Here is a 23,181-nt window from a genome sequence, read left to right as displayed (position 1 = left end):
CTGCCCTATGTATGAGACTATATAAACCTTACATTCTTGTGCGTCACGTATAGGTCCCAATTAGCGAGCGTCTCTCTTATCGTCGGATTGCATATTGGGTACATTACTTGTGCACTGTAGGTGACACCTGCCATATCGCAATGCTCGCATCCTCCAAATTGGCTGCGGCGGTGCCGATCGGTGAGCGTCGGTCGCGCCGCTCTGAATTCATGCTTGTGCAGGTGCAACGTAGCGTGTGTGACGTGTGTGAGGCTTTAGCTGCAACAGACCTAGAGGTCAGCGCCAACGTTGGGCACCTCGAGAAGGCTCGATGCTTCTCGCGAGGCTCCTCGGCCCGCCACAGCTCTGGCTGGGGCGCAGCTATCTGGCGTGGTGTTGCTGGCCATTAAACATAGCAGCTGCGTCATATACCTCGACTTTGGGAGCCGTACAAACTGTGCCAACTGCCGAACGTGCCTCACGTAGGCACCAGCGCTCGCACCTCAGCCGCCCTGCCAGCCCCTCTGCCGTCGACTTGCTCAGGCCGCGCCTCGTTGCTGCGGCCAGCGTGCCCCGGCCTAGGCCTGAGCGGGTCCACACCGAGCGGCTGCAGCCGCCATGGCGTGATTACGCGGGTGATGCGGTCCACGTCCAGCAACCCCGCCTTCACCTTTGGTGAGAGGCCTAGTGGGGGCAGCGGGCGCGCCGCTGCCACTCGGGCCAAGGATGGGACTAGCGTATGGGGGCGGAGACAAGGGGCGGTTGACTACCAGCTGTAAAAGCGAGCATTTGTGACGCGCACACATACACGGACGCCGTGTTGGTTGTGGCGGTGGCGCCACCGGTCATGCCATGTTGCCCTCGTGTGGATGGGGCTCACCGCGGGCGACCGTGTGGCACTCGCACGCCCTCAACAGGCAAGGTGGAGGAGGCGGTGGGTGAGAGCTACGGGCGCTCGGGCCCGCCCATGAGTGTGGATGGGGCGGTGCAGAAGACGTCGCTCATGCTGGCGGTGACCATGGCGTGCGCCGCCGCCACATGGACGCAGGTACGGAGAGCGGAGGGACCGAGGGGGAAGGGCAAGGGTGCACGGGCTGCGCACGTGCAGCTGGTGTCAGGGGTGGCGCAGGGGAGGCTCATGGAGGGTCGCGTAAGGGCGAGAGAGCATGTGTGGAGGTGGAAGTGAGAATGAGAGTGAAGCGACATGCCGGTACGTGCCCGGCTGCGGCTGCGTCTGGGGCTGCGAAACCAGGAGCTGGAGCTGTGTGGTGCGCGTCACAGCAGGCAGCTCACGGGGAGGGCCGCGAGCGCCCATACTGCCTTGTTGCTGACACTGTCAAAGCCCATGCGTACTTCCCAACCACTCGCCTCGCTCTCACACGGCTCCAGATCCTGACCGGCAATGTGGCGCTACTGGCGGCTAGCAAGGGCGCGGGCCTGGTGGCGGCTCTGGCGGCGCTGGTGACCATGTTCAAGCCGCAGTGGGCCGCGGCGACTGGTCTGGTGTTCAGCGCCTCACAGGGCGTGGCCATGGCGGGGTACAGCCTCATGCTGGAGGTGAGGGCGGGAGGGAGGGAGGGAGGCAGGCAGGGAAGCAAGGCTGTTTGAGCGATCCGGTGAGAACTACGAGTAAGGAATGAGGGGCCGTGTAGCATGTATGTGTGCCTTGCAGTGTGCTACTAGGCAGACCGCGATGGCATGATTGACTGTATTTCTTTGGTTCAATCGATTTATGCCCCGCAGATGGTGTACCCGGGCATTGTGATGAACGCGCTGATGCTCACGTTCGGCACCTCGGCATCCATGCTCATCGCGTACCAGGTGCGAGGAGCAGCAGAAAGAGGACCGGGCTGGTGGGGCAGGCACGTGGTGCAGGGCAGGGGAGATTGGGGAGTCGTGGGCATGGACAGGTTGGCAGGTTACGTTGAACGCTGCTCACCTGGCTGCCGCGCGCCAGCCGCTCCGCGGAACAGCGAGGCCCTTGAACGTGTGTGTGAACTCTGAATGAATTTTCTGTCGGCGCTTCGTGCTCACGTCGGCGCTCACGTCGGCGCCCCATCTCTGCTGCACTTACCGCGCAGTTGGCTGTAGCCTACACACGATAGCAACCAAATCAAACTTGTAGTCCTGCGGTATGTGTGCTGTGTGATGGCGCTGTTTGCAGACACGCATTATCAAGGTGACGGACAAGTTCCGTGACGGCGTCATCATGGTCAGCGGCGCATACTTCAGTAAGCTGAGGGGGCGCGATGGGTGGGGGTGGCAGGGCTAGCGTTGCGGGCCCGATCGGGTTGCAAGAGTGTGTATGTGGGGCGAAGTGGAGGGGCGGAACCAAGCGCTTACCGTATTGTATGTGGTGCTTGGCGGACCTTCGGTATCTCGGCCAGTGGTCACGTACTGCCTCCTCGGCGCCTACGCCTCGGCCTGACAACCATCACCTTTGCTGCCTTTCGCCCCGCTCACCCACCCACCCACCCACCCGCCTGCTGCAGTCACGATGCTGTTCACGTGGGTCCTGTCCATGTTCGGCGTGCGCATGCCGGCACTGCTGTCCAGCGGGCCCATCGGCATGGGCATTGGCCTGGTGGCGGCGGGACTGGCGGCGGTGGGTATAGGGAGGGAGGGCAACGGCAAGGGACTATCGGCATATACGCCTCGCCGTCGATTCAATTGGCAAACAGCATCAGCACATGTTAGAAACTGGACACGACCTGCTTTCCTACATTCCCCATCCACGTACCGTATCCTGCTGTCAATAGCGCCTGCTTTCGTCCCTCCCCCAGGCCAACCTGCTACTTGACTTTGACATGATCAAGTCAGCCGCGCGCGCCCGCATGCCTGCCTGGTTCGAGTGGTACTCAGGCTTCAGGTGGGTGTGACCCCAGGTTTTTGCCACAGGTCGTTTGGCAGCATGTCCAATGTTGCCAGTAGTATCCGGGGATTACGCCGGACTGTCCCAGGCTGGCGAAGCGGTACTTAATTGCTCCGTGTGCTCTTACCGTGTTACCGGTAGTAAGCGCGTGTGGGAAGGTCATAAGCGATGCGGCGTGTGCGGCACGCCACAATTTACTCTGGGCTGCTGCTGCTTCCTGTCACGTGGCTGCGTGCCTGCCTGATGACGCCTGTGCCCTTCCCCTGCCCTTCCCGCCGTGCTGCTGCAGCCTGATGATGACCCTAGGTGCGTGCCTCGGGTGCTTGACACACGCCAGGACGCCCGCAGCATTGGCCTAGCCACATTATAGAGGCTCGGGTGCAAGGATGCGGGGAATGCTCGCGTGGGCTATTGCCCCGCTGTGACCATTTCCGTGGGGTTCCGAGTAAATGACCTGCAAACGACTGATGCTCACTTCCTGTTCTGTGCTGCCGCTACTGCCGCTGCCGCCACCTGCAGTGTGGATGTACACAACCATCCTCCGCCTGCTCACGATGTTCGCGGGCGGCCGCGATGACTGAGTGATTTGTGGGGAGTTGGCAGCGCCAGTGATGTGCCATGGCGTGGTGTGCGCCTGTCCACGGGGTCTGATGGCGTGCTGTGCAGAACGGCCGAGTGGCAAGCGGTGGCTAGAGCCTGGTAGGCTAAGGATGCATGCGGGTGCTTGCGCAGGTGTGGATGCCCATGAGGATGAAGAGAGGAAGAGTGCGTTTTGATCAGTGCGTGTGTCTGTAGCATGTCACAGCCAGGCGGACGTGACAAGAGGCGTGGAGCGTGCGAGTTGTGCCAGATTGCGGCGTGTGCTGTCTGAAGAATTGCAACATTTCGTACGCCACGTGAAGAGTTTCGAACAGTAAAGAACTTTGTTTTGTCAGCGGGCGTGGCCTTTGATGGCGGTGATGTGTCCCGGGCTGCAGGAAGTGTCGCGCGTTGTGAGGGTGTGTGAGCTTGACGCTGGGGACTGGCAATCAACAGGAGGTGAGGGAAATCCCTTGGGGGATCCCTGGACACCGCGACGGGAAGTCAGAGACAGTTGGACCAGCTGCTTGGCAGGAAGTGAGGAGGTGGATGTCATCAATTTCTGAGTTGGACAGGCCCCTGCTGCCTGTACAGTTGTGACAGTTGACAAAGTGCGGTAAACGCAGAAAGGCCTCTCCCGTGCGTGGCCTCTAGCGGTCGTCGGTGTGCCGCTACTAACGTGGGCTTGCATCATACCGAGCATATGCAGGGTTACCGATTGCAGTCAGACCTTGGACCGACTCCCCTCTGACTCCCTGCTGTCCACAATCATCCAGGTCAGGTCAACCATTTCTCGGATTGCATTTGCCCACACATATGCCGAATTGCGACTTCTTTCACAAGCCTTCCTTGCAGCGTGGCCACCCCCTGCTCACGCAGCACTGGTCACCTGCCAATGACTCATACTCAGTCCGTGATGCACGGTGCACTTGAGAGGATTTCCCCCGACCTAAACAATTGTTGGAAGGTGGCATCACGTAACGCCCCGCGCGCGTGGGCGGTATCAAACACGCAATGCACTCTAATGACCTGGCATACTCTAATACCGTACAAGCACGCCTAGAACACAAGCGAATCTCTGCCTGTGACGCGGATCGGTATGCAAGCAGGGGTTCAGTCGAAGGCAAAACAACACAGCTGCCCGTCCTGCCACGGCGCCCTTTCAAGGCCATCTTCCCATCATGCCACTCCACACATGCTAGGGTGACCACACCCAACGAGACAAGTCCCGCAAATACGTTGCGACGTCACTTGAAGACCTACTCCATCGCGCAGTACCAGAGTTAGGCCAGCGGTATTGCAAGCGGCTATGCATGAAATGTATTACTATCCCAGCCCCAAGTTGTTGCTCTTCTTGTGCCCCCTCCCATCACGCCGCATGGTACCGGTAATCCTAGACATCAAGGGTTTAAACCCAAAGATCTGACCTGCAGCGAGTCTGAGGCGGACGAGCCCGCACCAATCGGGATTGGGCGGCCGGTCAAGTGCTCGAAGCACGGTCGAGGGAGCGTGAGGGACTGAGTGCCATTCTCAAGTGGGGTCATGGCCCCGCCTTGCTGCTTGGCCACTGGATCAACGCCGCTAGGCCGCTTCCCTCCCTTGCGGCAGCACCGCGCACCACCAGCGTCCGGGTGCCCCTGGCCCTGAGCGCCTGCCCCCAGCTCGCACGGACCCCAGTGCTTCACTCGCACTCCGAGTCCGAGTCAGTGGTGCTCAACGCCTCACTGCCATAGCTGGCCGCCACAATCAGGGGCTTGCCGCCAACGGCGCCGCCGCCGCGCCCGCCGCCGCCCACCACGGCGCGCGGCGCCGCCTGTCGTCCGCCGGCAGCCACTCCGCCAGCCATTGGCACCATCAACGGGACCGTGTGACCGCCACCCGCACCCATGGGCATGGGCACCGGCAGCGGCTTGGGGGCGTAGCGGGGCCCAAGCGCAGAGCCGGCGTACGGAGCGAGCAGCGGCGGCTGGTGGTGCTGGTGCAGCGGGTTGTGCTGCGGGAGGGCGGCGTGGTGTTGGTGGTGCAGGTGCGTGTGGTGGGGCGGCTGGTGGTAGTGGGCGTGCGCGTGCGGCTCGTGGGCCGCAGGGTGCGGCTGCGGCGCCGCGACGATGCTGCCCGCGGCCGGAAGGGTGGCCTGCTGCTGTTGGGCCCGGAATGCGGCAATCTCCTCCTCCGTCAGCGCCGCCGTCTCGTCGTCCTCGCCGTCCTGTGATCCAACGCACGCAGTAAGGTCAGCAGCAGCGCAGGCAGGGACGCAGATACATGTGCTCCAGCGCTGAATAGACAGAGCTTGGAGAGTACATCTACCCATCCATGCCGCCTTACCTCGTCGAAGCCGGTCCAGCCCAGCGACCTCAGGAACGCCTCCTCCTCGGCCGTCACCTGCAGCGCCGGGTGCGGCGCCGCCCGCGGCGGCGGCATCAACGGCTGCGCCGGCGCTTCCGGCCCGGGCGCCGGCTCGGGTTGCGGCTCCTGCTGCGGCTCCTGCTGCTGCGGCTCCTGCTGCGGCGCCGGCGCCGGCGCCTCCGGAACCGGTGACGCGGGGCGCGCCTCCACCGTCACGGAGCACCCTGAGCTCGCCAGGCCGTTGGCAACGCCGCCGCCGACGCCGTCCGCAACAGCTCCCACCAACGGAGGCTGCGGCTCTGCTGCAGCTGCAGCTGCAGCGGCAGGGCCAGGCGCAGGAGGCACGGCAGATGCCGCAGCCGTGACGGGCCGCAACGCGACCAGCGGCTTGTCCAGCGGCGCGGCGGCCTTCTTTGTCAGCAGCACTGTGTTGCTGGTCAGTACCACCACGCCGCTGCCGCCCGTGTCGTCACCGCCGCCGCCCAGGCCAGCTCCGGCCCCGACGCCAGCTCCCGCCCCGGTCCGCTTGGCGCCCATAAGCTTCAGCAGGCCCGGCGTGGGCACCGGCACCACGGGCTTGGGCGCCGCCGGCACGCCACCCACCGCCTTGGCCTTGCTGCTTCCCGAGCTGAGCACGGGTATGAGCTGCTTCGACTGGCGCACAGCGAGCTGCTCCATGCGGGCCTTGCTGCTGCCGGCACCGCCGTCTGGCGCCGCCGCCGCGACTGCGGCGGCAGCGGCCGAGCCCCAGACGCCCGCCGGCCGCGGCGGCACCGCTGGTGCAGGCGCAGCGGGCGCGACAGGCGGCGGCGAGGGTGAGGGCGACGGCGCGGCGGCAGCCGGCAGCACGCCTGCGACGCCTGCGCCGTCGTCCAGCAGCCGCGCTGGTGTCTCCGACTGCGGTGGCAGCAGCGGCGCCTCCGCCAGCTTGCTGGTCCAGTTGGAGGTGGTCCGGGCCGACAGGAACGTCTGGCGGTAGGGCGGCGCCGCCGAGCTGCTGCTGCTGCTCAGCGGGTCCAGCAGCGGCGAGGACACACCGCCAGCGGCGCCCGAAGTGCCCAACATGGCAGCGGGCGCAGTGGCAGACGAGCCGTTGGCTGTTGCGGCGGCCGCCGGCCGCAGCGAGGGGAAATCCTTTTCGAGGCTGAGCGGCTGCTGCGACGCAGGTTTGGAACCAGCTGGGCCGACGCCACTGGTGCCGTTCGCCAATCCCGGGCGCATGCCATCCTCGCCCGGCCGCCCGTTGGCGCCGCCGGTGCCACCCGCACCCGACGGCGTCGCACGACCACCGGCATTCGATGACGTGGGCATTGGCCAGCTCTCCTGTGGCCGCTCCAGCCGTCCACCGCCCATGCCGCCATCTGCGCCGTCGGCCGCGCCGCCGAGGGAGCGGCTGCCGGCGCTGCTGAACGCGCCCCGCCCCCCGAAGCCCCCATAGCCCCCGGTGCCGCCGCCCGGCTTCAGTGAGATGGCGCCGGCATCTCGGTCCCGGGTGGGATCGTCCCGCAGCGGCGCAGCGCCACCGGGCCGCAGCCCGCCAATACCGCCGCCGCCTCCGCCACCACCCGGCGGCACATACCCGGACCGAGAAGACGAGGCCCCCGAACCGCCCGGAGTGCCTAGGGCCTTCCAGGAGCGCTCCGAAGACAAACGGTCGCGCGCATCAGGACCGCCGACGCCAGTGCCGGTGGGCCGTCCGAAATCGGTACTTGAGGAAACGCGCGCAGGGCCGCTGCCGTTGCTGGGGCCGCTGGCCGTGTAGGGAGCGCCGCCCGAGATGCGCGAGTTGGACCAGGGGTCGGGTGGCCCTAATGACCTCTGGCTGGAGCTGGTGTTGTCGTTGTTGGGTGGTTTAGACCACTTCGTGGCGTCACCTGGGTCGCCTGCGAGCGAAGGACCCCGAGCGGCGACGGCATAGTTGGTCAGGGCCGCCTGCCCCGGCCGGGGCTATGCGTTTGTGTGCCACTGTTGGCATTGCCGCACGCTTGCACTGGTTGTCCATGGGTGGGTCAGCACAATGGGGTCACTATCGTGTGCGCTGGCACGGTCACGAAGGGCGGTGACAGGCCCCGACCCGAACCCGCGACAGGTCAGCGGGGTTTGAGGCGTGCAGCGAAGCAGCCCGCAACCGTTCACCGGACACCCCGGAATGGCCGTCCAGGGCCCCGTCCATGCATTGAGTATTTGACACATAAATGCACCATGCAACATGGGAAGGCGGCAGGCACACAGCAACAACGATGAGAGACCTCGCAAGCCGGCGTCACACCCCTCCGTTCTAGAGCCCACACCTCGGTGCAGAAGTGTCGATGAACTTCCGCGTAACCACTGGGGCTTAAGCTCCTCCATAAGGCAGGCCTGCCAGGCGAGGGGCCCCGCCCCCAGAAGGGAGCCAGGAGGCTTGCCCGCTGGTGCAGTCCTTTTGCTTATATCACTATAAAAAGTAGGCTAAAGGCTCAAAAACGGGAACTCGCACGCTTGGGCAGCGAGCCCTCGCAGTGCCCGTAGATATCAGCTGTTAAATGTGAAGTCAGTAGGAGTAGCTAAAATGTATTTGCTCGTCGAGCCCGGCCCTCAGGAGGACACCCCACAATTTCTGTGTGCGGGTCCAGAAGTTGCCCCCAGAGTTGCCCCGGAGTTTGCGACGGTGTGGTTTCCTAGCCAGGGATTGTTCGTGCTGCTATGGTTTAAGTAATGGCGCCAGTCAAGAGTCTCCAAACAAGGGCGTGGTGCGGCCATCAAATTCCACGATGGAAGTTTGGGACCGACTAAATTGCCCTCGAAATTGTTCGCTTCCCCTTGATGCAAATTGAAATTGATGTATTCAAGACTTCTTCACAACTGACGCAAGAGCAATAGACACGACTTCTGCAGCTGAGAGCTCCTGACTTGGCGGGTTTGTCGCGTTACGTATTGCACCATAAAAGGCTCTTTGTAGGAAGGCAGAGGCCGTAGAAGTGCGACTGAAAACGAATAAACGCGCTCTGAGCGTCTGTCGACTCTCCGGTGGCCAGGGTAAGCCTGGTCACCCGTAAACAGTGGGCATATTGCTGTTGGTGAGGTGTTGCGCTCCTGCGCTCCGGGGCCGTAGAAGCGCAGCAGCAGCAGCAGATGAGCGCATCTTTTTGGCGAACCCGCGGAGAGCGAGCGCCAGGCAGCGCGGGATCTACGAGCGGCGCTGATGCATCCTCTGCGCGCTTGTTGACCGGCGCTGAGGCAGCAAACGACGGGGCAGCGCGGGGTGCTGTGCTGCCCGCCAACCCTAGTGCCAGCGACGCACACCGGTTCGGACGTCCGGACGTCTGAGCCTCGCACTCTGCGCACACACGTGGTGTGGCGCCCGCAGGTTGAAGGCCCGCGCGGATGGCGGCCGCATCAGGCCGGCAGGGCCAGATGGAGGATCGGACGTACACACTGTCGCAGACGCGATACGGTGAGTTGCCTTACACTGCCAGCTGGGGGGGAGGGCGGGGAAGTGCGTGCCGATGCAAGAACTGCACGCGCGCGCCGTCCCCTCAAAGCCCGACGCGACTTGAATGGGCGGTGCCCTGGTGATGCCGTGTCCCCGCAATGCTCCCCCAAGCCTGTCGCACCCAATCACTCGCGCCCTGCATGCCCAGCTAAGGACCCCTCCACGCGCACGTGCACGTGCCTGCAGAGGTGTGCACGACCATCCACCACTGGCAGCTGCGTGACCTGGTGTCGGCGGGGGACAGCAGCGATGAAATGCTGTGCGTGTGCGACTCGTCGGTGCTGCACTACAACTGCGCCACGCGGGAGGTGAGCGCCAGAAGGGATAAGGCGCGCGCGCGCGTGCCGACCGGCGCAGCATAGGGCGCAGGGCCTGGAGGCCGGCAATGCGCTGGCACGCCAAGCTCAGCCGTCCGGGACTGTGGGTGATGCTGTTTGGCTCGCGACTACCATACATGCGTGGCCCCGGGGCCAGGGGCGTGGATGCATCTGGAGGAGAGGGCCGGGGCGGCACGGTTGGCGTGTGTATGCCCCGCTCATACCCACCTGTTGCACTCCCTCATGGAGCAGGTGACGTCGGTCCTGTCGCTGGACTGGTGCCCCAACAGCATGACGTACGCACACGGCATCCTGGCGGCGGGAGGGCCATCCAGCCAGGTATGCGCACGCCTAGTGTGCTGTGTGTGCCGAGAGGGATGGTAGCTTGCGGTGCGTCCAACAGTGCTGCCGCAGGCCGGTGGCGGGGACACGGTGGGCTCGGCGGCGTAGTGACCCGGGCAGCGTGTGTAGGGCCTCACAACGGACGAACCGGCCCGCAGGGCGGCGTGCGTGTAAGTGTGTGTACGGCACGCAGATGGAGGTTGCTGATTCGGGGTGACGTCTGGAAGCCGCGGCCCGGCCTCCTTCCTTGTTGTCTGGGCTGCCTTCTAACGCGACCTCTTGCTCCCTGCCGCGCCTGCCCACCTGCGACCTGTCCGCAGCTGTTCGTGAAGGACCTCCGGGACAAGCGGGTGCTGCACCGGGACCCGCTGGGGGGTGAGCGTGCAGCGGAGCTGGGTGGTGGGGTGGGCGCACATGGTCGCCGCAGAACATGAGGAGGGATGACCTGGGATGACCAGGGATGAGGAGGGATGGCACTGCATGCAGTGTGTACCGCACTGCCGCCTTCAAGTTGGGGTGGTGGTGTGTGGCTGCGTGCGGTCGGCACAGCCGATGTCATACCGTCGTGCTGCAGCCACCTCTCTACCCCAACCATGAAATTTTCATGCCCTTAGCCAGTCCGCACAGCCATACACGACCATTCTGCTGCCCCTCCGCCGCACTTGCGCGAAGAAGTTGAGGGCTGTAGTGCGGCAGTTGGGAGGGCGTACGCACGTCCACCGCTCCCACCAGTGCCGACATGCCCACGAAAGGCGTGCGGTTCACGCGGACACTGCCGCCACTGCTATTAGCGCTGCTGTTGCTTCTGCTGTCGTTGCCGCTGACAACAACGTTGCCAGTGCCGTTGAGCAGCTGCGCCTGTAGTGGCGTATCAGTCCTGTAAAAGAGGGCCGGGGCGGGCGCGCGGGCTCGGCCAAAACCGCGATATTTGCCATCACGCTCAAGTACAGTGTCAACCATGCTAAACGCCTACCACGCGTACGCCTCCTATGCCGTGGCAGAGACGACTTGCAGGTTACATTGTGACGCCGTGTGTGACGTGTGTGACGTGTCCACATGCCCCGGCCCAATGTCGCTGCAGGGTCGGTCAACAACGCGGTGCACATAGCGAAGCCGAACGGTGCGCTGGACCCTGGGGCCCGGTGTGGTGCAGTTGGGCAATGGGGCTGCTGCGGCCGACGGAACGGCGGTGATACGGCTGGGGGCTGGGTACTGGGGTGTGTGTTACAAGGAAGCTGCAGGATATTGTCGGTCAAGTCGACAGCTGGTTGACCTTTGTTGCGGCCTCTTTATCGTTCCTTGCGCAGGGAGACTCATGCTCTGGGCGTGCAATAACGGTGAGCGTTGTGCAGCGCGTGGCACGCGGCCGCCGCACGTGTGGTGATTGGGGCACTACGAGGCATGGTGGCCCCACGGGTGGGTCCCCGAACCCTCCATAAAGCCACTGCACTCAGGCGCCGCCCTGCGTCAAGCTTGTGTTGTGCCCTGTCGCTTTTCTTGGTGCTGACACAGACTACATAGTCAAAGTGTACAACATCGAAAGCAACTCGCTCACACCAAACACGTCCTTCCGGTAAGCGTTATCCCTGGGGCGCCTCAGCAGCCTCCGCCTAGACACAAGCGCTTGCGTGCCTCGCTGCCATACTGCTGCTTCGGCTGCCCGGATGTCGAGCCACACCTGAGCGCCGCTGCCCCGAGCTGTGACACGGTGCATCCCTTCACACTCCCATGGGTCCATCTCAGATCACACACCCCGTCGCTCTCCCCACTCCCCCAACCACCAAGCGCCCGATCCCACCCCACTCCTCCGCTCACCTCGCCTACACACACACACACACACACACACACACACACACACACACACACACACACACTGGACTTAGCGGCCAGGAGTAGCGGCGCGGAGCTAGGAATTGTAGGAGTGCCTGGGCCTCACGGTACCGTGAGCACATGCATGGGTTTGCACCCTTGAGAGCGTGTGGACACTAATCCCCCCTCGAGGTTAGAGTAGCGGGGGTTGCGCGATTTCCGGTTGGTAAGACCGGCGGCTCAACGCAGCAGGTATGCGCGGTAACTTCAGGTAACATCCGTAAACCGTCGCTTTGCTGCATCGCATACACTGTCTTTGCGCAACGTTTTCCTTTTGCTCTTTAACACACACACACACACACACACACACACACACACACACACACGCACGCACACACGCAGCACGCCGGTGCCCATCAACTACTGCGCGCTGTCCCCGGACGGCCGCTACCTGTCCTGCGTGGGCGACTGCTCCGACACCATGGTGTACGCGGTGCGGGAGGGCGGCTACAGCCGCATACAGAGCTTCCGGCAGGCGCACGACACGGGTGCGCGGGGGCGAGCCGGGGGGCGGGGTTGGCTGGTGGAGGGTGGGGGCGAGCCGGGGGAGGGGGTGGCTGGTGGTGGGTGGGGGCGAGCTGGGGTAGGGCAGCTGGTGGAGGAAGGCGGCGGGTCGGGCATGGCGGGCGGAGTGGTCGAGGCGATTGCACTGGCGTGCCGGCCGGGACGCGGCGGGCGTGGCGGACGAGCACGTCCCACATGCACACACACCCCTGTCGGCTAGACTCGGGTTCTGGGTCTCGGTTTACCTGTAATTGGATTGGAATGAACGCCCCCACCCCGGCCCCGACGCGCCTGCTGTACCAGTGTCTGGCTGCAACTTCACTCCTTCTTACATGATCATGAATGATGTATCCCCTCCCCCCGCATCTACTATGCTACTGTACCTGCCTACGCCTTCTCTTATTAATTAATCATATGAATGTACCCGCTTCCCTCTGCAGGCATCAGCACAGCCTGGTCCCCCAGCGGCTCCTTCCTGGCCAGCGCGCACCAGGACGGCACGTTGGCTGTGTGGGACATGCGCGCCTCCGCACCCGTGCACAAGTACAGGCTCAACAGCGCCTGCCGGTGCGTGTGGGAGGAGGCGGGTCGGCACCATTGACAGCAGTGCCGTGAGCGAGGAGGAGCCCAGGAGGGGGGGGGACTCAGCGGATGTGTCGTGGTGCCGGGAAGGGCGCCGCAGTGGCCGTGGGTCAGTGGCGGACCCGTGTGGTATGGAGCGTCGGTACAAGAGGAGGTGGGGTGCCGGCCGTGAGCCGGGTGATAACTTCCTGGTGTTGCGTCACCTCAACCGTCTGCATGCCGTGTGTTCCTGCTGCCGGCCGCCTGCAGCAACGTCAAGTTCTCGCCAGGCGTGCTGGACCTGATGGCGTTTGCGGAGCACGAGGACCTGGCACACATCGTGGACGTGCGGCAGTGGAGCGCCGTGCAGCACCTCAACGCAGGCTGCGGGCAGGTGCGCGCGCGCGCCCGCGCAGCCAGCGGCGCCTGGGGTCCGGCCATCGGGCTGCTGGGGCTGTACTGTAGCACGCGTTGTGTGGCGTGGTCGTGTGTGTGTGTATGTGTGTGTATGTGTGTGTATGTGTGCGTGTGTGTGTGTGTGTGTGTGTGTGCGTGTGTGTGTGTGCGTGTGTGAACCGTGGCCAATGGCTGACGAGGGCAGGCAGCCGGCTTGGCTGCTTACTCTGCGACTTGAGGCATCATCAGCGGCAGCCGCTCAGATACTCGCGGTACACGCGGTATCAACCCGCTCTCCGTGGGATTATCACACACGCACACACGCTCATTGGCCCCGCTCCCACGTACGTACGTGCGCTGCGGTCGCAGGGCCACGACATCACGGGCATCGCCTTCGCCGCCGCCTCCGACCGGCTGTGGGTGGGGCTGGACGAGTGCGTGCTTGCCTACGAGCTGGACACGGTGGCGCGGCGCGCGTTCGGGCACGGGTCCTTGTGCTGAGAGGCGGCTTGCGGCGCAGCTCCTTGTGCTGAGTGCGCAATAAACTGGCGATCGCGTGTTCGGCTCGCGCTGGGTTTACCAGGCTGTGGGTTTCGAAGAGATCGCTCGGCGGGACGGATGCCAGCGGTTGTGTAGGTAGGGGCCTTGCACGGGTTGGGAGAGGCGTGGGAGTTGCGCGCCCCGGCGTTCGGCGGCTCGGCAGGCTTTGTGCGGTGTTGACCTGCTGGTTTTTGGAGGTCGAAGTGGGTACCCGTCCATGGGTTGCCGCCAACGGGACGCCGTGCAAAGTTCACACTGTGTTATGGTGGCGCACCGCGCTTGGATGCGTCAGGGTGCATCGTGGTGTGGTTTCTTGAGCGGCGATTGAAGGCCGCCAACATCACAAAGCAGCGTTGGCATGGCGTTTGGTGGGGGTTCCATGCCAGCGGGGCAGGCTTTTATGCATTGTCCAGTGTACGTATATGTATAGTTTACAGGAGCGATTGGTTGGGGTAGCGCAGGAGGTGTGCATATGCATGCAGGTACGAGCAGGGGAGGTCAGGAGAGAACGCAAGGAGACGGGACCGCGCATTATCATACGCTGATTGGCAAGAGCGGGGACGTAGGTGATGCTTGGACCATGCCATTCACTCCGGTTGCGACAGCATCTTTGATAACGCTTGGAGGAACGCGACAACGGAGGCGTGTGTGTGTGTGTGTGTGGAGTTGCGCCAATAGTGACTCCAGTCTCCAGACAGCACGCATGTGTTGGGCGGAGACTGTAATCGGTGCAGTTGATGCAGGCGGGAACACCACGTGTGCACGAAGCGGGGGACAACACGGGGGGGAGGGGCGACGGCGCGTGCGGCGCGCGCCAGCGTCATCGGCCCTGGCTGGCGGCCATGCTGCAACATGCTGCTGCAAACACTGTCACGCGCTACGGCAAGTCTGCAACTGTTCACTAGAGTCTCTGGGCCGGGTTCGGTAGCGTGCATGCGAACAGCCCGGTCATGAGTATTGCTGCCTTACACGCGGGCAAGCCATCAGACCTGTCAAGTTGCTCTGGCACCTATGCCCGTGTTACAACCAGCGACACACAGACACACACACACACACACACACACACACACACACACACACACACACACACAGTCTTTGCGCTATGTTTTCCTTGTGCTCTTTAACACACACACACACACACATATACACACACACACATACACACACACACACACACACACACACACAGGCAAACGTCCAGCCTCCCGGACCGTGCACCAAACCCTAAGGCATCAAGCGCGACTGCGCCGGGCAGTGGCATGGCTATCCCCATCACCAGCTCTACTTATGGCCTGCCCAATCCTGTCTACGTCCCTTGCACCTGTCCAGCATGTGCCTCATGCATGACTCGCCCGGCTCACCGGTCACGGCTCGACAGCGACAATCGTGCCCGCAGGACTGGCCTTTCGTGGCTCCACCACCGCTTCGGCCGCACACGCAAACAGTCATTTTGGCTAGAACAGCCGTATATTCGGGATTAAGTCTCCGGGAGTAGCGAGTGTGCAGACCCCATGGCCCCCCTCACCATGACCACCACGCCACGTCATGGGGTCGCCACGCCCCACGTCGCCAACTCCAAAACACGTGAGGGGAGAGCCACCACACGCCCATCCACCTAAGCTCATGCCGCAACGTTCGTTCCGAGAGCGAGCACTGCTTGTCTGAACCAGATGTACCATGCGCATGGATGCAACACGCCTGAAAGCCAGTCCCCACGGCAATTTCTCTCAGTGCGGCATTGTACACGTTCGTTATCAGCTTGCATGGCACACGAATGTACTGGCATATACACACTCTCCCAAGAGAGGTCAAAGCGCGAACTACGACATGCTACGCCATCCTTATTAAGTGCTTCGTTCAGCACGTGCCCTACTGTCGCCGGCAGGTGTGCGCCTGCGGCCCTCATACATGCATCCCAACCTACCGCCTAGCTGCCCACAACACCTGGATGACACGCCGCTGTGAGGTGACCTGCGCGCTACATCCTGCGTCAAGACACCCCAGACAATCACTCCACAGTGGCTATACTATGGTACATGTCCGCAATCCTATTTTGCTCCTGTCCTAACATCATGCGCTACCCCGTGCCCTGGCAGTGCCCCCGCCGTGCGGTGCAAGGTAGCCGGCCCCACGCACACATGCCCCATTCCCTCCTTCAGTCCCGTTTTTCCCCTCCCCCGAGGATGTCATTGTACAGCGACTTGGCCTGCTCCCACCGCTCGCTGGCTGTCTCCTTGAAGTCCCGCACCGCGTGTGTTAAGAGCGAGGTGGTGTCAGGCTTCGCCGCGTTGTAGCACTGCTGAAGCTCTATGTGCAGTGCATTGCACCGCCAGAACCATGCTGGCCCCTCCGTGTCCACGCATTTGAGGAACTTGACCACCTCGGGCGCACACCGATCGTAAGCCTCTTGCCGGCGGGGATTGACCCGGTAGATGTTGAAGCCCTCTTGCAAGTATGGGTCAAAGTGTCTGTCAAGGCGCTCTCTATCACGTCGGTATTGCTCATCAAGCGGGTCGGGTGGTGGTTTTGGTGCGGGCTCTGATTCTCTTTGCTCTTCTGAAGGGGGAGAGACCGCAGACGCGGCATGCTTTGCTGGTCGGTTGCCCATTCTTCTCGATAGCAAGTACTTAGCATAATCACTACGTAAGGTTGGGAAAATGTCACAAGGGCACAATGCAAGCTGCAATGCAAGGGTCGGAATGAGCTCAATTCGTGGGCCCCAGATAGCCCAGTGTAGCACACACGAATTATAGTGATGCTACAAGAGCATACTAGCTCACTCGCACCGCTTTGCCTGTCGATTCACGCGTGCCACCCGAGTAGAATCGCGCCTGCGTCACTGCCTGACATCAGCGCCGCGCTATAAAACGCACAGGCACAGCAAGGCCACGTGAGCTGTAGCGCACGCACTAGCGCGTGTCATCAGGTTAAAAGAGCGACCGATGCTGAGTGCAACTCGGCTCCTCAGGAGCCACGCGTCCGGCAGTCGCGCAGCAGCCTTCCTTGGAGGACGGCGCCGATGCATTGCGGCTCGCGCGGTGCAGCTTGACCGCGGTACGTCTGAAACTGCGGCCGTTTTCTGGCGAGGTGTTGGTGTGGCGGTTGTTGCGGCCACGCCGGCCTAGAGCTCTAGAGCGGTCGGAGGCCGTCAGCTCGCAGGCCTCCTCGGATATTGTCCACAAACCCTTCCAATGCTCTCTCCTGCCCCGTAGAGTCTCCCACCGAGGTAGTGTACGCGGAGGTGACGGAGGCGGCCAGCAGCTCCACTGCCGCTGCTGCCGCGGCTCCCGCTACCACAGTCTTCTATACAAGCGTCGGCACCAACGACAACGGCAGCCCCGCCGGCTCGGACACGACCCACGGCCTGTCCTTCGCGGATGCCCAGCCCGGTGGCGGTCCCAGCCCCGAGCCGGTCAAGGTGGCTGATCTGGACGCCCAGAAGTTCAAGCTGCACCCCAGTGTGGCCTTCTGGCAGGGCTTCTCCTCCCAGATCAACACCATGTGGGCGCAGACGGAAGTCAGGTCAGCACAGGGCAGCCGAGGCAGGAGCCAGGGCGGTCGCGGATTGGAGATAGAGGGCGGAAGGGTTGGAGCGGGCGTTTGCTTGGGCAGCGGCGCCTGGTGGAGGCCGTTGGTTGCAACGACGCTTGGACCGGAGTACGGCACGGAATGCTGGGCTCCCTCCCACCCTGCCCTGGACTCCTGCACCCACGCCGCCTACTTGCCCGCAGCATGACGGCTCCCATTCAGACGCTGGTGGAGCGGGCGGTGGAGGCCCGGGTGCTGTCTGACCCGCAGTCGGCGGCCTACTGGGCATACCACACCGCCCGCATGAGCTTCTTCGTCAGCCAGGTGCGGGCGGGCGGGTGGGCGGGGAGGCTCCAGGCATGATTAGCGAGGGTGCGGGGGTGGGGGCGGTGGAGGAGGGCCAGGAGGCGGAGGAGACGGGTCTGACACGGGGTCTTTCGGAGCTGGGCCGGGAAGGCACGTCGTGTCGAGCGGTGCGCGTCGGCGTGTAGGCAGTGGGGTTCGGTGGTCCCGTGTTGTTGCATGGCTGCTGGTCGAAGACGCCCGGGGCAGCGCGGCGCGGGCCGACGTGCTGCCACCGTATGCGTCACCGTCCGTGTGGCCTGCCCTGCTGGCTGCAGGCGGCGGCGGGCGTGTTCGCGCACCACCTGTCGGAGACACTACCCAGCAGCCTGTCTGGTCTGGCGAGCCTGGCAGGCCTGGGCTCGGCCGGCGGCAGCGCGGGCGACAGCGGGCCCAAGGTGCAGGAGACGCCGTTCTCGCGGCTGAGTGCCAACGCCGGCAAGGAGTTCGGCAACCGCACGGCGGAGGCCATCGCCACCTTCCAGCAGGTAGGTGCGGCGTCCGCAGGGGTTGCACGTTGCCGGGTCCGAGTCGGGGATGGGTGTGGGGTCAGTGGTGGTGGCGTGGCAGCCTAGCTAGGAGAGGTGATACAATGCGGTGGTGCTGAGCAGGGGTAAGGAGGCGTGCGTTGGGCGTGTTCACTGGCGCTCATACTGGCCATGAGACTGCGGCCTGCCCTGCCCAGTAGAGCTGTGCAGTTGCCTGACCGGTGGCCATACACACACACACACACACACATGCACACACACACACACACACACATACACACACACACATACACACACATACGCACACACATACGCACACACACGCACTCCGTCGCGCCGTTGGGCGGGCTTTCGTTTCGGTTTTTAACACACACACACACACACACACACACACACACACACACACACACACACACACACACACACACACACACACACACACACACACACACACACACACACACACAGGACTACGACAACATCCGGTCCGGCTACTACCCACTGCCCTGGGACATGACCTCGCCTCGACACCGCCAGTACAACCCGCTGAACGTTCTGGGCAGGTGTGTATGTGTGTGTGGTGGAGGGGGCGGTGGGGGGGGGCGCGGCAGGTGGGGGCGCTGCTCTGCGGTCATGTCGGGCGGTCGGGCGTTTGGGGCACGAGCTGGAACAGGTGGACGGGTTTGAATGCGGGTTTGAATGCGACCGGCAGCAGGCAGGAGCCAGCCATATGTATATGTGTGTGTGTGTCTGGCACGCACACAGGTCGGCACAGTTCATCCAGGAGTCGGTGGCGACGCTGCGGCGCCGCGTGCGCGGTCAGCCCGAGCCGCTGTGGCTGGAGGGCAGCAAACTATACCCGCAGTACTACACCAACACCTTCCATTTCCAGACGGACGGCTGGTTCTCGGCACAGTGAGTGGCTGGCTGGCTGTTGAAATGACAGCGCCCCATGGTCGATGGGCACTAGGGCACATCCAAGATCCGGGGCTCGGCCGGGCACTTCCACATACGCAACCCGCACACACGTCGCCACATGCGCCACATGCGCCACATCTCATCTTTGCTGTCCTTTTGGTCGGCTTCGCCCGTCACACGCTCGCAACGCGCACGCGCCGCGCTGCTGCACACAGGTCCGCCAACGTGTACGAGTTCAGCACGGAGGTGTTGTTCTTCGGGCGGCAGGACGCCATGCAGCGCACCAGCCTGCTGCCCATCGCCGACTACGTGCGGGAGAGCGGCGCCCGCCCCGCCGACCTGAAACTGCTCGAGGTGGCGGCGGGCACCGGCCGCTTCCACACCTTCATCAAGGTACGTCGAGGCGCATGCAACTTACTTGCCGCACTTCCGGAGATAGCTGCGCGACTCAGCCTGGTGTGGGCAACTCCCGCTTTCGGCTTGCGTGCGCTGACGCATTCGAGAGGAAGTAAGCGCTTCACCCTTGGGACCCGCCCCAGGATGCGTACCCCGACATGCGCACGGTGTGCTCCGACCTCAGCCCCTTCTACCTGGCCCGCGCGCGCAACAACGTGCGCTACTGGCGGCGCCTGCGTGCGCCCGGGCGCTTCCTGGGCGGAGTGGACGAGACCGGCACTGAATTCCTGCAGACTGCCGCGGAGGACATCGCCGCGCCCGACGAGAGCTTTGACATCGTGAGTCGTGGCAGCTCTGGTATCCCCGAAAGCCCTGTGCTCTGTGTTTGTGCTCACTCCAAGGGCTCTTGGCGTTCGCTGCTCCTGCGCCTCCCTCACCCTCCGACGCCCCCCCCTGGCGTCCCGCTCCTGCCTCATCAGGTTGTGTGCGTGTACCTGTTCCACGAGCTTCCCGAGGCGGTGCGGCGCCGCGCCGTGTCCGAGTTCGCGCGCGTGCTGCGGCCGGGCGGTCTGCTGGTGCTCACAGACAGCGTGCAGCTGGGGGACAGGCCGGCGTGGGACAACACCATCGGCCTGTTCAGCAACTTCAACGAGCCCTACTACAGGTGTGTGCAGGCAGCAGCTGAATGCAGGCATAGGCAACTGCAGGCAACAGCAATCAGGCGTTTGACGTGTGTCTTGAGGGTTGAGGCGTGTGCTATCTATCCAATGCCGCGGCACCATGCCTGGCTTGCGACAGGTGCAATACCGTTCTAGCGGGAGTCAAAATGGACATATCTGTGCACATCCTGACAAATGGACTGCGCTGACGTTGGATTGCGGTCGCGACGCACGAAGAGCTGGGGGCTTGACGTTTACGTCGCTGTGTGTGCTGTGTGTGCTGTGTGTGCGCGCAACGTCCACCTGCAGGAGCTACGTGGCCTGCGACCTGGGCTCCATGTGCGAGGAGGCGGGCCTGACCCCCGACACCAAGTACCTGTGCTCCGCCACCAAGACGCTCAGCTTCCGCAAGGCCGTGCCGGGCGAGGCGCCCGCAACCGCCCCGGCCGCCGACAACTGAGCGGGAGCGGTTTGCAGACTTGTCATGTTCGACGCCAGCTGCGACAACACGAAAGGAGCGGAGAGGACATGAGGGGAGCGAGAGGAGAGGGGCCAAGCGGTGCGGCTGCGTGGTACAATGCCCGTTTTGACAAAATGCATGTCTGCAAGTCCGCGGCGTCGAGGAAAGGAGAGTGAGTTTGTTGCCCGCCTGATTTGCGGTTGTGGGGTGACGGAGGGCAGTGTGTGATGTATGGAGTGGCTTAGGCACGTGCATACGTGCACAGTTGTACGCAGCATACTAAGCACAAGGGCTATGGCGCTATGTGCACGCGTGGTCAGCACTGCTGGTATGTATGCCAATGACATACCGCTTATAAAGGATGCAGAACAAACACGTTAAGTGCGGAGCAAAACAATGCAGTATTCTTTGATACCTGTTGACGAGGCCATCCATGTTGGTAGGGGGCGGCCTTGCGGGGTGGTGGGGTCAGAATGTGGGCAGAGTTGGTGGACGGGGTACGAAGTGCTTGCGAGTGAATGCGAATGCAAGACGCCGTCGCGAGCTCCAGGCTAGCAATAAACATCACGAAAGAAGTTAGTGTCAGCGGCAATGCGGTTACTTGTTACCTTCGAGACGAGACACCGGTGCGCGCTCCACGCTGCTCCGCATTCGGCACGCCAAACGGAGTCCGAGTGTCGTGGAGACTGCTGCCGCTTGCAGGGGCGGACGCGTTCCAGCTCGCAACTAGGCTGCTGCCATTCGCCGCGACAACGCGAAACCCACAAAATGCACCCACCTGGAACGGAGCCAGGCATCCGCGGGCGCCCATGGAGCATATGCGTGGGCAAGCGGAAAGAAACGGGAGAAGAAAGAAGCGGCGTGGCGGATGTCAGTAGCCGATGCCGGGCAAAGCTGCCGAGCAAGTGAAGCAGGGTGGCTGCCTAGCTGGGGCCGGGCTGATTAGAGGGCTGAACGGCGGCTGCACCGGGCGAGCTGTACTGGTAGTATGTACTGGCGCCGGCCAAGCGTGGTAAGTATGGGCGCCGCTGCATGGATCCCGCCCCCATGTGCCGCGGCGAGGCTGGCGACGATGCAGTGGCGTACAGCTGACAGCTGAGACGGACGGGCGCGGACCGCTGTGCGGTTCCCCACACCCGTCCAGGGACCGGCCCACGCACGGTGCAGCGGGGCCGGCCGGGTGGGGGAACCGTGCTGACAGCTGAGTGGGCGGCGGGCGGAGGGCTGGCCGAGCTCGGTGCGTGTCCACGGCATGTACCCGAAACCGCTGAAAAGCCAAACCAAGAAACAAATTCTCCAGAACCAAATAACCAAGGTGTAAGACGACGACGACCCGTCCGCGCAGTGCTGCAATCGCGTGCATGCGGCCGCGTGAATGCTCAGGCTGCACCCGCAAGCGGGAGGCTCGCCAGTTCCAAACGCTCGAGGGCGGAACCTCGAGTGGGTCCCTGCCACTGGGCAACAGATACCGGCGTGAACTTGCCGGGGCCCAGGGGCGATTATCCCTGATACGCCCTGTTAACGAAGTGCTTGCGAGTGAATGCGAATGCAAGACGCCGTCGCGAGCTCCAGGCTAGCAATAAACATCACGAAAGAAGTTAGTGTCAGCGGCAATGCGGTTACTTGTTACCTTCGAGACGAGACACCGGTGCGCGCTCCACGCTGCTCCGCATTCGGCACGCCAAACGGAGTCCGAGTGTCGTGGAGACTGCTGCCGCTTGCAGGGGCGGACGCGTTCCAGCTCGCAACTAGGCTGCTGCCATTCGCCGCGACAACGCGAAACCCACAAAATGCACCCACCTGGAACGGAGCCAGGCATCCGCGGGCGCCCATGGAGCATATGCGTGGGCAAGCGGAAAGAAACGGGAGAAGAAAGAAGCGGCGTGGCGGATGTCAGTAGCCGATGCCGGGCAAAGCTGCCGAGCAAGTGAAGCAGGGTGGCTGCCTAGCTGGGGCCGGGCTGATTAGAGGGCTGAACGGCGGCTGCACCGGGCGAGCTGTACTGGTAGTATGTACTGGCGCCGGCCAAGCGTGGTAAGTATGGGCGCCGCTGCATGGATCCCGCCCCCATGTGCCGCGGCGAGGCTGGCGACGATGCAGTGGCGTACAGCAGGGGTACGTCCCGAGGACACAGGTCGAGCCTGGTGGCTGCTGGCACGCCAGCATGTGGGTCCGATCCCCGCATCGACCGTGTGTGTGACTGCCCGCATCGAAGCAATGTTGAAGGGAGTTGATGGTAATACTCTGGCAGTGATGAACCGCATCGAGGGCTCTGCCAGTCGCGCCCGACGCAATGGGACGTTGTGCGCTTGTTATTTATTTGTTGGCATATTAAGGTCCATCGCGACCCGGGCCTCCAGTTTGCGCAAGAACAAGACGTCGCGCGTCACACCGAGTCACTCTGCACGGCTCTGCAGTCTGCAGGCAGTCGCGATCCCTCTTCGCCTTACACTGCGCACTTTTTGTAATCCTTATCAAATCTGGAATATTAAGCGTCAACATAGCGTTTGGAGGCGGCGGCCCCGGTCGCCACGGCGTGCCACTGCGTGCCACCTCTGGCCACCGCATGGCGCGGGTTGGCGCGGGTTGCTGCCACGCTGCGCCAATATCTCG

General features: G+C 63.3%; 5 protein-coding genes across 5 annotated transcripts; 3 read left to right on the top strand and 2 right to left on the bottom strand.

Annotated features, from left to right (window-relative positions):
- Positions 1 to 26: 26 nt before the first annotated feature.
- Positions 27 to 4,071, top strand: CHLRE_06g286550v5 (uncharacterized protein). Its single transcript, XM_043063352.1, has 10 exons — positions 27 to 180; positions 466 to 654; positions 897 to 1,027; positions 1,369 to 1,536; positions 1,723 to 1,800; positions 2,144 to 2,210; positions 2,472 to 2,584; positions 2,763 to 2,848; positions 3,141 to 3,157; positions 3,371 to 4,071. The coding sequence occupies exons 1-10, from the start codon at positions 141 to 143 to the stop codon at positions 3,430 to 3,432; spliced, it is 951 nt and encodes a 316-aa protein (XP_042924058.1). The 5' UTR covers positions 27 to 140; the 3' UTR covers positions 3,433 to 4,071.
- Positions 4,072 to 4,073: 2 nt separating this feature from the next.
- Positions 4,074 to 8,485, bottom strand: CHLRE_06g286500v5 (uncharacterized protein). The gene is made up of 3 exons (XM_043063351.1): positions 8,068 to 8,485; positions 5,756 to 7,659; positions 4,074 to 5,636 (listed from the first exon to the last, which is right to left on the bottom strand). The coding sequence occupies exons 1-3, from the start codon at positions 8,123 to 8,125 to the stop codon at positions 5,112 to 5,114; spliced, it is 2,487 nt and encodes an 828-aa protein (XP_042924057.1). The 5' UTR covers positions 8,126 to 8,485; the 3' UTR covers positions 4,074 to 5,111.
- Positions 8,486 to 8,595: 110 nt separating this feature from the next.
- Positions 8,596 to 14,678, top strand: CHLRE_06g286450v5 (uncharacterized protein). The gene is made up of 12 exons (XM_001695438.2): positions 8,596 to 8,791; positions 9,123 to 9,209; positions 9,435 to 9,556; positions 9,818 to 9,904; positions 10,228 to 10,282; positions 10,989 to 11,027; positions 11,215 to 11,244; positions 11,420 to 11,480; positions 12,119 to 12,264; positions 12,721 to 12,847; positions 13,112 to 13,235; positions 13,607 to 14,678. Exons 2-12 carry the CDS (start codon positions 9,140 to 9,142, stop codon positions 13,736 to 13,738), a joined length of 993 nt encoding a protein of 330 aa, XP_001695490.2. The 5' UTR covers positions 8,596 to 8,791; positions 9,123 to 9,139; the 3' UTR covers positions 13,739 to 14,678.
- A 52-nt stretch (positions 14,679 to 14,730) lies between these two features.
- CHLRE_06g286400v5 (uncharacterized protein) lies at positions 14,731 to 16,425 on the bottom strand. The gene has a single exon (XM_001695309.2). It carries the CDS (start codon positions 16,383 to 16,385, stop codon positions 15,933 to 15,935), a length of 453 nt encoding a protein of 150 aa, XP_001695361.1. The 5' UTR covers positions 16,386 to 16,425; the 3' UTR covers positions 14,731 to 15,932.
- Positions 16,426 to 16,520: 95 nt separating this feature from the next.
- CHLRE_06g286350v5 (uncharacterized protein) lies at positions 16,521 to 23,048 on the top strand. Its single transcript, XM_043063350.1, has 10 exons — positions 16,521 to 16,831; positions 16,990 to 17,299; positions 17,509 to 17,629; positions 17,926 to 18,135; positions 18,604 to 18,698; positions 18,901 to 19,050; positions 19,269 to 19,446; positions 19,593 to 19,787; positions 19,929 to 20,113; positions 20,418 to 23,048. Exons 1-10 carry the CDS (start codon positions 16,720 to 16,722, stop codon positions 20,566 to 20,568), a joined length of 1,707 nt encoding a protein of 568 aa, XP_042924056.1. The 5' UTR covers positions 16,521 to 16,719; the 3' UTR covers positions 20,569 to 23,048.
- Positions 23,049 to 23,181: the final 133 nt, after the last annotated feature.

The sequence above is a fragment of the Chlamydomonas reinhardtii genome, chromosome 6 (assembly GCF_000002595.2).
Source record: "Chlamydomonas reinhardtii strain CC-503 cw92 mt+ chromosome 6, whole genome shotgun sequence".
In the NCBI taxonomy this organism is placed as follows: domain Eukaryota; kingdom Viridiplantae; phylum Chlorophyta; class Chlorophyceae; order Chlamydomonadales; family Chlamydomonadaceae; genus Chlamydomonas; species Chlamydomonas reinhardtii.
This window is presented reverse-complemented; position numbering and strand designations above follow the sequence as displayed.